The sequence below is a fragment of the Pipra filicauda genome, unplaced genomic scaffold (assembly GCF_003945595.2).
Source record: "Pipra filicauda isolate LSUMZ 115617 unplaced genomic scaffold, ASM394559v2 scaffold671_size170773_pilon, whole genome shotgun sequence".
Taxonomy (NCBI): domain Eukaryota; kingdom Metazoa; phylum Chordata; class Aves; order Passeriformes; family Pipridae; genus Pipra; species Pipra filicauda.
Window position 1 is genome coordinate 120,747 of NW_024104833.1, and position 15,130 is coordinate 135,876.

The 15,130-nt window shown below is 41.2% G+C and overlaps 1 protein-coding gene across 1 annotated transcript in view; it reads right to left on the minus strand.

Moving 5' to 3' along the window:
- Positions 1-3,993: 3,993 nt before the first annotated feature.
- Positions 3,994-15,130, minus strand: part of CDC5L (cell division cycle 5 like) — a 31,385-nt gene continuing 20,248 nt past the window's right edge. Inside the window, exons 15-16 of the mRNA XM_027749419.2 lie at positions 5,564-5,776; positions 3,994-4,473 (exon numbers count right to left, since the gene is read on the minus strand). Of these exons, the coding sequence (XP_027605220.1) occupies positions 4,369-4,473; positions 5,564-5,776 (318 nt within the window). The 3' untranslated portion in view covers positions 3,994-4,368. The remainder of the gene's footprint in view (positions 4,474-5,563; positions 5,777-15,130) is intronic.

Sequence of the window (15,130 nt, forward strand, 5' to 3'; positions counted from 1 at the left end):
CACATCATGTGGTGGGTGAGCAGTTGGCTCACAGTTCGAGCACAGAGAGTAATTGTGAATGGGGTAACATCAGACTGGCGACCTGTCACTTGTGGGGTACAATAGGGCTCCATCTAAGGCCCTGTGCTCTTCAACATCTTCATAAATGACTTGCACACAGGACTGGAAGGGATACTTAGCAAGTTTGCTGGTGACACAAAACTGGGAGGAGCTGTCGACTCCCTGGAAGGCAGGGAGGCCCTGCAAAGAGACCTCAACAAACATACAGACTGAGGAATGAGATGCTGGAAAGCAGTGCCATGGAAAGGGAAGTGGGGATCCTGGTTGAGGACAAGTTGAATATGAGTCAGCAGTGCCCTGGCAGCCAGGAGGGCCAACCGTGTCCTGGGGGGCATCAGGCAAAGCATCACCAGCTGGTCAGGGGAGGGGATTGTCCTGCTCTGCTCTGTACTGGGGTGGCCTCACCTGGAATATTGTGGCAGTTTTGGGCACTGCAATATAAGAATAATATTAGGCTGTTAGAGAGTGTCCAAAGGAGGGCAACTAAGATAGTGAAGGGCCTTGAGGGGGAGCTGTGTGAGGAACAGCTGAGGTCACTTGGCCTGTTCAGCTGGAGGAGACTGAGGGGAGACCTCATTGCAGTTACAACTTCCTAGTGAGGGGAAGAGGAGGGGCAGGCACTGATCTCTGCTCTGTGGTGACCAGTGACAGGACCGGAGGGAATGGCCTGAAGTTGTGTCGGGGGAGGTTTAGGTTGAATTTTAGGCAAAGGTTCTTCACCCAGTGGGTGGTTGGGGGCTGGAACAGGCTCCCCAGGGCAGTGGTCATGGCACAAAGCCTGCTGAAGTTCAAGAAGCATTTGGATGATACTCTCAGTCACATGGTGTGACTCTTGGGGATGGTCCTGTGCAGGGCTAAGAGTTGGACTCAATGATCCTTGTGGGTTCCTTCCAACTCAGCATATTCTGTGATTCTGTGAAATCTGGCCTGGCTCATGTTTGTTCTGTGCAGGGGATTGGACAATCAAGCTGCATTAACATATTTTAAACCAAATGTGCTGCCCCAGCAAACAACAGTGCACAACCAGAATAAGCAGCAATGGGTGACAACAAGGTGCTCTTTCTGTTCTCTCTGCTTAAGGCAGCCAGAGAACTCCGGTGTGTTCTGGCCATCCCTGGCTGCAGTGACTAATTACAGTGTTACAAAGTTCTTATTCCTCTGGAGATTTGCCATCTTGGGAAGACCTGGCTCCAGCTCCGCTGGATTTCTCACAGGGAACCTCCTGTGCTTTAGAGAAGTCTCCCCCTTCCCTGTAGCTCATGATTCCTGTTATCTGTCGGGTATGGATGAGACACCCAGCTGTTATAACTTAGCCCTGCTGTCCCCTTGGCTTTCCCAGGTACCTGAATCCAACTCAATTGAAGTAAATGACGGTCTTATCAACTCCATGGACTTTGAAGCAGGCTCCAGCTACGGGATTGATCCAATATGTAAACGCCAAGTCTGATTCCAGGAAGGGAAGAAAATCATCAGCTGAAATTATTTAAAGGCTTGCAGATATATCTTGGCATGCTAAATGGAAATGAATTTCTCAGGGAGAATGTTAAATAATTCTCAAAATAATTGTTAACACACACAGCACAACCCCCATCCCACCTCTGTCAGTCAGTCAGGGTAGGGTTTACCCACTGCAGCAAAGTGTTCACTAGTTTGCAATGTTTATGGTTATACTTACTATTGTTTTGGAAAGAAAGATCAAATCAGTGGTTGGCTTCAGAAATTTAAAATAAAAATTTGGTATCAAGGTGTACTGGTCACTTATGTCCACCAAACATCTGTATTCAATTATGAAGCAACTCAGAAAGAGATTCAGGGAGTGCAGTTTGGGACATAAAACCGGGCCTAAGCCCAAGAAATAGATCTGGCAAGCCCAAGCTCCATCATCACCTGTGGCTGGAAGCACTGACATCTACCAGCATTCAAATTTAGCTGAACAGATTTTCCAAGCACTCCAGTTTAAGCTACCACACCTGAATTTCTTCATCTTGACATGTTCTAGCCAGGCTCTGCTGCTCCATTCACATCCCTTTGGATCCAATAGTCACATGCACAGAGCACCCAGTGTGCAGTTTTTGGGGTATTTTCACCAGATCTAGGACTGGCTGCCTTAGGGCAGCTCAGGGCAGGTAAAAGCCTAAAGTAGGGCACAATCGAGCTAAAGTTAAGGCAGGAGACTTCATTATTTTTCTGTCAATATTGAAATGGACATAAACCTTAGGACTAAAACTCTGACTAAAGACAGGGAAAACTGTGAACTTAAGTTTAAGTGTTGTGTAAACAAACCGAACTGCAGAAAACACTGAGCAAACCTCCTGCAGGTACCTCTCAAACATAACCACCTGGTATCTGCTGGTTTGCATGCCACAAATCCCTATCTGTTGCAATTAATGACTGGTTAATTGCATGCATTTCAAGAAAAGTCTTTTGTGATTGATCAGTCCCTCCGAATTTGCCATTAAAACTATTTGTTAAGGCCAAATGTTTGAGTATCTGTCTAGCTCCCATCCCAAGCTGTCAAAAATACAGGAAACACCAAAGCGGCTCTGCTGCAGCCCTAAAAAGAAAGCAAATAATTGTAGTTGTGGTATTGGTAAACCTACAAGGGTTTTCAGTTAATATCTCCAGCTACCACACAACCACAAGAACTGTCATGATATGCCATGATTTTTCCTTTTGGGTATAACCATCCAAGCTAAAACACCCCATATGCTACAAGATTGATGCTTAATACTTTGTTCCAGATGTGCTCTGGCTTAGTTAAATATTTAACACATTTCTAGAAGTATGTAGTCTATAATTGCATTAATACTTCAGAAGAATGATGTCCTGGTGAGTAAAGGGAAAGATATTCCAAGGCTGGCTGTGTACCTACTCCTGCCAGTGATCAGCAGAATTCGGACAGGTTACATTTAAAAAAATATGATTATCATTGGTTTCCATGGATGGCACTGAAACAGCTACACAGCCACAGCCCTGACACTGTCCCCCAGTAACATTCCCAAGTGGAGACAAAGTGACACTAATCTGGTAAAACTGCAAACAGCAAAATCCTCATTTAAATCCAAATATGTACAAGCAAAATTGCAAGATGCATCCAACTGGATGTATTTAATTGCTGAATTCTGTGCTGTTGAAAATACAGTTTTGCCTTTTTTTTCCTGTGCATTGCCACAAACAAAAGACTTACTCTGGGAGTAAGATGGATCTCTGAAGAAGTGATGAACACCACTGCAGAAATAAAAATGTGAAAGTGTCTTTTTATTTTTAAGAAAAATTTTTATAGAAATCTCTAATGAGATGCCTGATTGTGGCAAATTCCTGTATTAAAAACATTGGGAAGGGCACACAAAATTTTAAACAGCAACATCTAACTCAAGTGTGGTGTGACAACTGTACTAAGAAGATTTTTGGATAAAATTTAGAAAAATATCAAAGAATAGGAAATAATGAATTTACCCCCTTCCATAAGCCTATCCTTACCCTTTAGGTCAAAGCAATGAGAAAACTGTATCCTGTTGGGATGTGGTGAAAGGAGAAGAGTAGCAAATATGGAGCTTTTTTTCCCAACCCACACCATGGCTGCTCTGGGCAACAAAGCAGATGGTTTTAAAAGAATTAATACTTAGAAAATGTAATGGTACTGCTGAAGTGTGTGGGAACCACTAGGCTGTGCTGGGATGGTGAAATTATGCCACTATGACCATTTGAGCATCTTGATAAAGCTGGGAGTGTTTAGTCACATCCACAGAGAAGAATCAGGAACAGGGTATTACCTGGGCCACAATTATCCTGCACAGGTACTTCCTATTACAAATTACAGCCTTGGAAAATAAAGGTAGCAGTGGGGAAAGGGAAGAGAGACAATTTACCAGAAATATGAAAGGGGGCTGGGATAGGGGAAGATTCAATTTTAGTTAAAAGACAGACATATTATTACTTCTTTGTTTTTTAACATTCCAGATTTATTCAAAAGACATTATTCTGCAGGCACATATCTTACAGGTCTTAAGACTGATAAAACACTAGGAATAATGTGAGTTCCCTAGCAAATGAAGACATGGCTAAAATCATACCAGAGTGATTTTTTTCTTTTCTTCCAATAAAATTTTGGACATTTCAAACCTATTTTTAACACTGGTCAGAGCTATTCATACCTAGATCATTTGGAACAGTCCATTAAAGGAACAAAAGTTGACAAGATGCAAACAGCAGACTACACTTGATTTCTGCAACTGCTGGCAAAAGCTGCTGGAGAAGTATCTGCACACTTTAAAAATGTTACATCAGTGACAAATGGAATTTTGTGCTTTAATACTTTGCTTGAAAAGTCTCTTTATCCAACATGAAGTCAGCAAATCTCTGCTGGAGCTCCTTTTCTCTTTCCTGCTGTCGCTGCACATCTTCCTTCAGACACTGTAACGAAAATATCATTAAACAACCAGTCAGTTTTCCAACAGTCACACCCATGAAGAGCTTTACCAAAGGTTATAGTTTAGTTGTTTCAGAGGAAGAGGTCAGAATTGTGACAGGACATTGCTAAAATTACTTATTTTAAATAGAAAAGTAAAACAGGGCAGTTGATGTAAAGTATGAAGAATCACAGTTATCCTATTTCAAATCTCAGGTATCTCACCCTGTCTTTGGCAGCAGTTAAGATCAAATGCTTCAAAAGGAAGAGATTTCAAATTGGAACCTTGCCATGTACTAAAAACAGGTGCTATTAGCAGCTATCATCTGATTTAATATGTTTTTACTGTTATCTTTCCCTAAATCAATTAATCACTTTGGAGTTTGTAAAAACATCTACCAGTATTTCTAAACCACCAGTTTTTAAGGAATGATCTGTTTTAATGTTTTTAGAGTAAAAGGTTGAGAAGATCTGAGACTCAATGGAACCCTCTGTTTTGGAAGAAAAAAAGTGTTAAAAAGAAAAATTGTGCTCAGGTGAGTACTAAGTCCTTGGAAAGCAAGCCTGGCACTCGCTCAGACATAGGACTGAGTCGTGGTTGAGGGTTGCCTCGTTAAGATGAATAAAAAGAGAATATCCTGGAGATCCTTGAACTAAGAAAAGCGGCTCCAAAGCACTGATTTCAGGTATATACTAGCATTTGGTCCACTGACTTTTATGAAAGTAAGAGATTTTACACAAGTTTTACAAGTTCTAACTGTAATTAAAACCAAAACAAGTCAAATTAGGAGAGATATGGAACTTCTGCTGATATGCATTTCAGAAGGTTTATAAAATAAACCACACAAGGAAATAAAAAACCCCCAAAGTTAAAGAACACACTGGCAGATTAGTCCCAGCTTCTAATACATGTATCACAGAATCTTTGATATTGAAGTAAACAGCAGATGAATCTGGTAACAGCCAAAATTTTAAAAGAACATTAAAAACCTGATACCAACTCAGGCTGTGAAGCTCAGAGCTCGTATCTTGTAAAAACATCTTTTCCACAAAATGCCTGTGTTTGACCCCAGGCATTACATTTAGGAATCTCACCTCCAGTCTCCGAGGGATTGCAGCATCCTCGTGTTTCTTCAGCTCCTCAAAAGTTCGCAGCTCCAGGTGGGCCTGTTCGATCTGGTCCCACAAATCATTCAGCTGTTTGATGAGGCCCATGGCTCGGGACTGGTAACCACCCAGCAGGATCTTCAGCTTCTTCTCCATCTTGGCAGCTCTCTTTGCTTCAGTTGTCATGTGGCCTCTGTTTATCTGCCACAAGGAACACAAGAATTGTTTTATTTACCCAGAATTCAGAAGTCAAGAGAAAAAAAAAAAAAATCAGTAAAAATGTATCTGTGGAATTGTATCGAGTTGATTGAGTTCTTTGATTTCTATTAAAAAATAGTTCTTCACATTTTGCACCAACCTAGATTCCTGGATTAAAATCTTTACAATATACAAAATACATTATTCCAGGGGTGAAGTCCACTAAACCAAAGAGGGTTGATGACACACTGTGAGCACAGTTTCACACAGAGGAACTGTTGCAGTTGCTGAGCTGAGTGGCCAAGTCACACGATTGCTTGTGAGGCCATATCCCACTTACACAGGAGGTGTAATCTGCCTCAGTAATGGAAAACTAAATAAAGATATTATGCTCCACCTTTTCAAAATCATATTCTTAGTCTGCAAAAACATCTATCAATCCTGCCTATCCCAACAGAATTCATCTAAATCATATTCCACACAGGAGAAGACCACTGGGAACGTTAAGGCAGCTTTGAATCCTTCTCTGTTGCAAAGAGCCATAATGAAGATACTTTAGACTGGTGTAAGTGGCAAATGAATGGCAGTGTTTGGGCATAGAAACACTGCAAGGAACAGCAGGACTATTTGAAGGGGAACTAATTCCTACCACCACCCTGCATGTGCTTTCCCAGGACAGCCACATCAGGAGACAAAGGACAAAATCCTGGTAACTCAGTGAGGTGGGACAGGATGGTGACACCAATTACTTATTGCCTGCTTCTAAAGGGTATGAAAAGCAAATCCCACCAAAAAACACAAACAAAAATACAACATGGTCACCATCCCAAGAGCAACCCAGGTGCCATGATGAGAACTCCACAGGTGGTGATGCCTCATTCCTGGTGTCATCATAAGGCATCTCAGAAAGACTCTTGGATTCACACCAGTTGAATGCTGGACCTGATTAAGTGTTCAAGGCCAGGCTGGATGGGGCTTGGAGCAACCTGGTCTACTGAAAGGTGTCCCTGTCCATGGCAGGGAGTTGGAACTGAGCTTTAAGGTCCCTTCCAACCTAGGCCATTCTATGATCCTATGAAACCAACAAATAACACAGGACTACACCACTGTGGAGAGGTGCAGCAGTTCACATCTCTGAACAGAGACATAAAGTTTCTGGTTGAGGCTTTTTTAATGCAATTTCCTTAAAAAAGAATCCTTTTTTTTTTCAGAAAGCATTGTGTGAATGATGCCAAACTCAACAAAAAAAAAGGAATCAGGCTTTTCAGATTTTGATTCTTGGCACAGTTAAAGATAAATTAGTGCAGGAGAGGAAGAAAATATTTAAGTTTCTCAAGTGATAAAATATAAAAAAAGGCTAACTCAGAACCACAGTCTCTGAGTAATCAGCCCTCACCTTGTTTCTTTAAAAATCAAAGTTTTACTGGTGAATGTTGTTACACACAAAGAAATTACCAATGATCAACCAAAAGCAGAAGCTTTTCACTGCTACAATTACCCAATATATTGTCTCTTACCAATGAAACTGAACTCCATTGGGAAGGAACTACTTTCTGATCTGCCTTTACAGTGATAACCACAGTCAGCTATCACAGTCTCATGCACCAAGCTACTGCAAAGTGCATTTCATCAACTTTCCAACCCTCCAGCTGTACTGAAGTACCCTCTGTTACACAGCTGCACGTTTCTGTAACATGGCCTCCTACTCCTTAACAATTTATTCACTCATTTGAAACAGTTTTGGTTGGTGGTACAGAGATAAACAAAGTGAATGGTCAAGGGAGCAAACTGTTAATGGGTGAGTGAAAGAGAAATTTTACTTTCTGAGCTGTCTAGTTTGCTCCTGGGGAGAGAGATGCAGACTGCTGTGCTTTTCAAACTCTGTTTGTAATGTAGACTTAAGCTATGCCCAAGGTGCTTTAAGCATACAGAAAGGCGCCTCTTTTTCAATATTTATATAAATCTAGAGAAAATTAAATAAATAGATTAGGGATTTGTGAGGATACTCTCTGATGGAAAAGTATGAAAGCTTTAAATGTCTTCACTGGTAAATAATATGCTATTACTGCAACAACAAATACAGCTGTGCGGTCAATGAACTATTTTCAAATTACTGTTCCTTGGATGAGAAATGTGTCTTGAGAGCCACTGACATTTAGAGATCATGGAACAGATGGATGCACAGGCAAACAGAATTTTGTTTGTAACAGAGGCTTAATGTAACAAAGGTCAATTGTCCACGTTGCTCCACAGCATTATAGACAAGTTCGAGTATGCCTGGTGTGAAATGAAACTCCCAGTGTCACTGTTCTAGAGCAGCTTAAAAAAGATCATTTAGAGAAGTTCCACTATTCTGTCGTCCTGAGTGAAGATCTTATTCTTTACTGTGGGGGTTGTGAGGCCCTGGCACAGGTTGCCCAGAGAAATTGTGGACTCCCCATCCGTGGAAGTGTTCAAGGTCAGCTTGGATGGGGCTTGGAGCAACCTGGTCTAGTAGAAGGAGTCACTGCCCATGGCAGGGGCTTGGAACGAGATGGTCTTTAAGGCCCCTTCCAACCCAAACCATTCTGTGATTCTGTGATCTCTCAACAACCTAATTTTCTAATGGAACATTTAACACTGAGTACCTGAGGACATAAATACAGATATAAGCACTAACTCCACCATACAGAAAAGGGGCTGGACCTTTTCTGTGGGCACTGTGGGCAGAAGTCCTGGATTATCCACATGCTCTGAGTATCATCAGTAGTGGTGGCAGCACTGGGTCGGTCTCTCACATTTACACACTTCAGTTTGGATGCACTTTGCTTGGCTTTAGATGTGAACATCTGAGCTTGTCACATCAGGCCCTTCCATAAGCAGGAGAGAAATTGGCAACTCCAGGGCGTGGCTCATCTGATCCAGAGCTCACGGAAGGGCTCTTCACTGACTATAACAGGAGCACACGCTGCTGGCTCAGGCACGTTGCTCAAGGTCAGGTGGACCAATCCCACCCTAAGTGTTTACTGTTTTAAGGTATTGTATATAATAAAGCACTGTTTTTCTCCAAGAAAAACAAAGCCAGTTCAAGCCTAATGCCTATTAGACCCCAATTATTTAAGCACTCCTGAAATTTTCAGACAATGAGAACTGGACTTAATCTTTTCGAGTTGTTCTGGATACAGATTCTTACTTTTAACTACTAGAGCCCTTAGGTTTTATGCTGCTTCTTAGCCCTTGCTTTTCTCAGTTCCTTGTCTATCTTGGATTATCAGAGGCTTCACTGCTGCAAGAAAAAATTAAGAAAAGAAGGGAGGAAAAAAAAAATGAAAAAAGCCTCCCACATATCTAAACTCAGAAATAACAACCCTTTCTTCCTTCTCTGGTTATAGAGAGAAATGTGAACGCTAACCACCTTTCCTCCTCCCTCCCAACTACAAGATTTTAGGACCTACTACGAAAAGGTCAAAGGGAGGTCTTAACTTTTGTAACAAATACTATTTATGAAAAATTGCTGACTGCTGCATAAATGCCAACAACTGCATATAATTTCTGTTCAAGCTTCATAAAATTTTAAGGCTCAGATACCGAGCTAAAAATTCCAAGCAGTTATGAAAAGGTGTGTTTAAACAGTAGTCTACATTATTTGCTTAAAGCTAAGAAATAGATTTCAGTAAAATCTGACAACCATTTCCCCCCTGAACCTAGCAGAAAAAGGAAAGATGTGAAAGATCTCTCTACTTATTTATTTTGTACTACTCCTTGGCCAGCTTTGGTTCTGCTGACTTCTATACCAGCTACAGCAAAATGAGAACAGCATGTACAGACACAGGGTAAAATGATATATGATGTCAGGGCAAGTGTGAGAGCCTCATACTATCCCAAATCTCTGATGTAAAAGCCTTTCCTCATGTCTAGTAGTGTTCAGTTTTCAATACTAGAGAACCGAGGAAGAGAAACCAAAACAGAGCAACAGACATAACCAGAAGTTCCTAAAACATGATCTAGAAAAGGGAGACTGACTGTAAAAACAGTGTTTTTTTGGTTTGTTTTTCCTCTGTCTAACAAAAATAGAGAAAAAGAATAAAGACACAACACCATGCTTTAAATATCCCAAAGGTCATTGTGAAAAATTAATCTGGTTTTATGGCCACTGAGAAAGAAAGAGGGATTTAAATTGGCAGGGAAATTTTAGATAGGAGGTTAGTTGTAAGGTTTAACTAAGGACAATAAAGAAGAGGGAAGAACTCCTAATGAGAACAAACATCCACTGGGAAAGATTTAAGAAAAACTGACCCTGAGGAAGGAAGAGCTCAACTGCCTTCAAAATTGCATTTTCACCAAGTCTACTGAGGACACCCCTCCTAATTTCAAAGGGCTTTTTCCCTGTACTGACTATTTTGTTTTCCTTCTATTAAATGTGGAGCTTCTGGTAATCCCTGAACAGCATTAAGCTTTAAGCTCTCTTGTCTTTTAATTGATCTTAATCATGCCTGATGGATTAAACAAACATGGAAGAAAAACTGCTGCATGCTCTGACTGGAGCCAAAGTCAAAAGTAAACCAACTTGTTCCATGACCTTGGAGAATCAACATATCATCATAAAGCTGCTTCACTTGTGCACAGAAATCCTGTGCCAGCTCCAGCTCCGCTGAATAGGTTACTCTTGGAACATATAGAGCACTACTCTAAACTTTACTGTAACTTCCTTCCTCACCTCAGACCCACAAGTGGCCCTCCCATACCCAATTCTGCTGGCAGGACATGGATTAACTCAATTTAAATAGCAGGGTTTGTGAACTTGCCTCATGTTGGCTCAGCCAGCTGGAGGAGCTGGAATGAGAACACACCACGACACCCAGTGGGATTCACCAGCATTTCCAACCACCCTGGGGCCAACGATGATCAAAACACCACAGCATCCTCTGGGATCAAAACACCACAGCATCCTCTGGGCATGGTGGGGGCATCTGCCTTCACCACCTTGATAGTGCACTCAACAATAGCGAGTTTTTTTTAAACAAAAACTCATTAATTGCTCTACTTAAAAATACTTTTCCAATTCCATGCCCTTGGACAGATTTGCCATTTTTTTGGCTTGAAACACTGTTTCATCTTTCTACAGTTTGATCAGGGAAAACTCTCTGTAAAGCTCTGCCTTTCACTTACCCCTGAGTTAGTAAAAGGTAACAGTCAACTGCTGCAAACTGAGGCTTGGGATTAACATGAAACAAAAATTGCATTTCCAGTGTAGAAGAATATGGGCTCAAATCTGTCAAACTGACATGAGCTCAGCTCATCAACTAAAACCACTCCATGGCTTGACACAATCTCACATCTCTGCTGCAACACTGAAGATCACAGAACGGTTTGGGGTCGGAAGGGACCTTAAAGATCATCCCTGAAATGGGCAGGGACACCTCCCACTGGAGCAGTTTACCAGAGTCTCATCCAGCCTGGCCTTGAACACCTCCATCTCCAGTAAAATACTTACTTAACGTACAAGGGGGAAACAAGGATCATTAAGAAAAAGGGCTGATAAGTATCAGAACAGTCAAAGAAGGACAGAGTGTGCAAATTTAAAGAGAAAAAAAAAAGGAATTAATTCTGATTGACTGGGATCCCACCAAGTTTTTCATGGGAAGATTTAGTTACAAAAGATCCTCAAATTAAGGCACTGCTGGTAAGCAGCTGCAACTTCACAACTGAAACCAGATCAAATATTCAGAGCTTGCATGCCAATATAGAGCCACTTTTACCCAACTGAATAGGGAAGCCTGGATAAAAACTCCTATATTTGCCATGTACATCATACAGCATTACGACTTACTGATGTCTGTAGGACACTATTTCCTCTACTCACAGCCAAATCTAATAACCCAAGAGCAGTCTCCACCTGAACTACATTCCTTAAATTATAATGACTTGTCTTCAAACACTAACACAAGCTGGAATGACTGTTGAGTAAAGATAGTACAGGGTATATCAAGAGCTGGTGCTCCCACAGAGTTCATAGCATCCAACTTCTCAGAACTAGAATAACCTAGAAAGTTACTGGGTAAATTAGCAGCCGCTGCTGATCTACAGTGATGACATTAAAGCCCACTTAGAACATTTTTATTTGGGAACTGCTTCTAAGACTAGCACTACTATCAGTGATAGCCATATATGTTTTCTACAACTCCCTGAAAGGAGGCTGGAGCCAGGTAGGGGTCAGTCTCTTCTCCCAGGTAACATGTGACAGGGCAAACAGAAATGGCTTCAAGTTGCACCAGAGGTGGTTTGGACTGGATATTAGGAAGAAATCTTCACAGAAAGTGTTGTCAAGCACTGGAATAGGCTGCACAGGGAAGTGCTGAAGTCACCATCTCTGGCAGTGTTCAAAAATTGTGTGGATATGGTACTTTTAGACATGTTTTAGTGGTGAACACAGTGGTGGTGTCAGGTTGATGGTTGGACTTGGTGATCTCAAAGGTCTTTTCCAGCCTTAATGATTCTATGATTCTACCTCAATCGCAGTAGGAACATGTCTAGAAGAGCACAGTTCAAGAAGAAAAACAACTAATTTATTTTTACTAAACTTTTTTGGAAACTCTACCATTCAAAAGTAAAAAAAAAAAACCAAAACAACTGCAGTAAGATCACAGACAGCAACAAGTACCGAGGTCAAGAGCTCTGATTACCTGTAAGCAAACACGGGTTACTGCTGTGTCTGTGAGGTAACAGGGCAGCAAGTACAGTGTAATTGTCTTCAAAAACCACTCCTGCAAACCCAGACTGCCTGCACTGGTCTCCTCCAGAGCAGAGGCTGACAATCCTGCAGAAGCTCAGGCACTAAACAAGTCAGCAAACAGCCTGGTTCCCTCTCAATACCCAGCAGAAGTCTCATGGTGAGCTTGCAGCAGTCAATTTTGGACAGCGATGGTGTGCAAAGGCCCTTTGCAATGAAGAGCTTTGTCAATGCTGAACTTTATTTCTAAGCATTGTAAATTATCAGATTCTGAACAACTTGGCAGTGAAGACCACTGATAACCCTTTGCTGTGATCCTCTGGTTCCAATTACTCTCCCAAGAGACCTTATTAAAAAAAGCCTATTCCAAAAAGGCAACACATTAGCACAAAATAAAATACGTGAGCATAAAAGCAAGACTCTCAGGATTTCCACCATATTTTAGTTTTGTGAGTATTTTCTCTATTCCTAGTCTTATAAAATCTCCTATTTTCTCCAGGTGTTTTCTCAGTAATAGCATATCTGAAAATGCAAAAGAAACTGCAAACTTTAGAAGCATGTAAACTACAGAGAAATTAAAATACAATCTCCAATAAACTAGTAAGTGATACACCCTGCAGCAGAATGTACCATGTAAACCATAAAACTCCAGCTACGCAAGTGGTTTTCAATTTGAATTAATTCAGAGGACTTGGGCTGCAATCAAAAGCAAAAATGGACACTGGTAAATTATCACCTTGATATATCTTGGATACTGCAAAGAATAGATAATTTACTAAATTTTGCATAGACAATGTACCTTGAGCCTTCCCCTGTGGGCTTTCAATAGTGTTTATAATTTAACCATCAAATGAAATGATAACATTAACTACCACAATTTTAATAAAAATATTTGTATGCTGCAAGCCAACTTTATGAACTGTCTTCAAAGAAAAAATAATGCTGGCAGGAAGTTCCTAAGTTATGAACTACAAAGGGAAGCAACTATTTTGTTAAATAGATGCCTCTGCTATCTCATTTCATCTTATAAGGTCCCTAGTGTAACACACACCTTAGCAGGAATGCTTTTCTTTGTAAATATATTGTTTGGAAGAGAAGGGAATAAAAGCTATAGCAGAGAAATGAAGTAGTAAATGCAACTGTAAGCATCAGCAAACTCCTATTTCTGAAATGACTTGTTCTACAGTGTAGCCTAGCCTTGAAAAAATATGCTGGACTTCCCAAAGCTACTAGAAACATCAGAAAATTTCACAAATCTAAGCTGTACCACAGACACATAGTGAGGTCACAGAGATTCAGTTGCATGGACCTGAAACTCCCCCTCTGTAATGCAAAAGAGTTCACATACTAGTCCTGTAACACACTTTATCCACAGTAAGTAACACATCCAAAGAGTCCAAAACCCTCAAAACAGAGAAGTGGAAAGTATTACTAACACACGGCAGGACAGTCCATCATTGGAACTATTGCTGGGGGTGCCTGGACAGGATAACCCAGCCAAACAGAAGCTCTCCACAACCGCTCTGCTTTCCCTCCTCGAGTTCATCAGGAACAGCCCAAGTCTGTTTGTGGTATCACCGTCCATTCCAGAAAGATAAATGTCGTGTCAACATACACCAGGCTGCCACCACGGAATCACTGAGGCAGTGAGAACAGGCCAATTAAGGGAAGTCGACTGTGTGTCCACACCATCAATCCAGCCAGGAATCTCTGAGCCATGAACAGTCCCAGAAAGAGCTGGAATTTTTTGCACAGGACCTGCAGGGTGTCAGCAGTCCCATATGGAAGTGTTAAGACAGTGACTACCCGAGGTGCAGCTGTGCCAAATATCAATAAACTCTCATGGCTTTTTCTTCCCTGGTGATCTTAATACAACATAAAGCAGAAGCAGCAGCCCCAAAGCTGACCAATATCAGTTGCTGTTGCTGGCAAACTATTTTACAGTTTCTACTCTTCTCTCAAAGGAAGTTAAGAGTAAAGCAAGTATCTTAGGGTACTGAAAGCTGAGCTAATGTCCCTGCTTTTCATTAAGCTTGTCTAATACTTCCCATTAAAATATCTATTTCAACTGATATTGCTTTCAGACAATTTTCCTTGGAAAAACATTAAAATGAAGGTGGCTTTTGCCATTGCTGAGAATGGGTTAGGGGAAAAAAAATTGCTGTGCTTTTTTACTGCATATTCATTTGTTCATTAAACTGCTATGGTTTTTATTCATTATTTAAAAAACAATTCAGCAGGTGACCTATGCTTAAAAAACTGTATATGCATATCTTGCTTTTAGGAATGGGCCTTTTAAATAGGTCAGGCCACAGAGCTGCACTAAACTGCATTTTGCACACACTTGGGAGAAATTTTCAGCTCAAATTTAACTTTGCAAAGAGTCCACTTGCACTCAGGAAACAGTGAGTTGTGAGAGGCAGTGCTGCACCTGCAGCCATGGGGCACAGAGAGCTCTGCTGGCCCCAGTGCCTGACTGAACTGGGGGATGGGATTTTGGAACACAGTAAAACAGGAGAGCAGGATTGCGTGTAGAAGTGCACCAAGCCATCAGCCTCATCCAGCAGCACTCTGAGCTCCCAAGTGATGCAACTACATTAGGGAGAGAATCCCACGATTGCAGCGACTGATCGTTGTCACAGAATCAC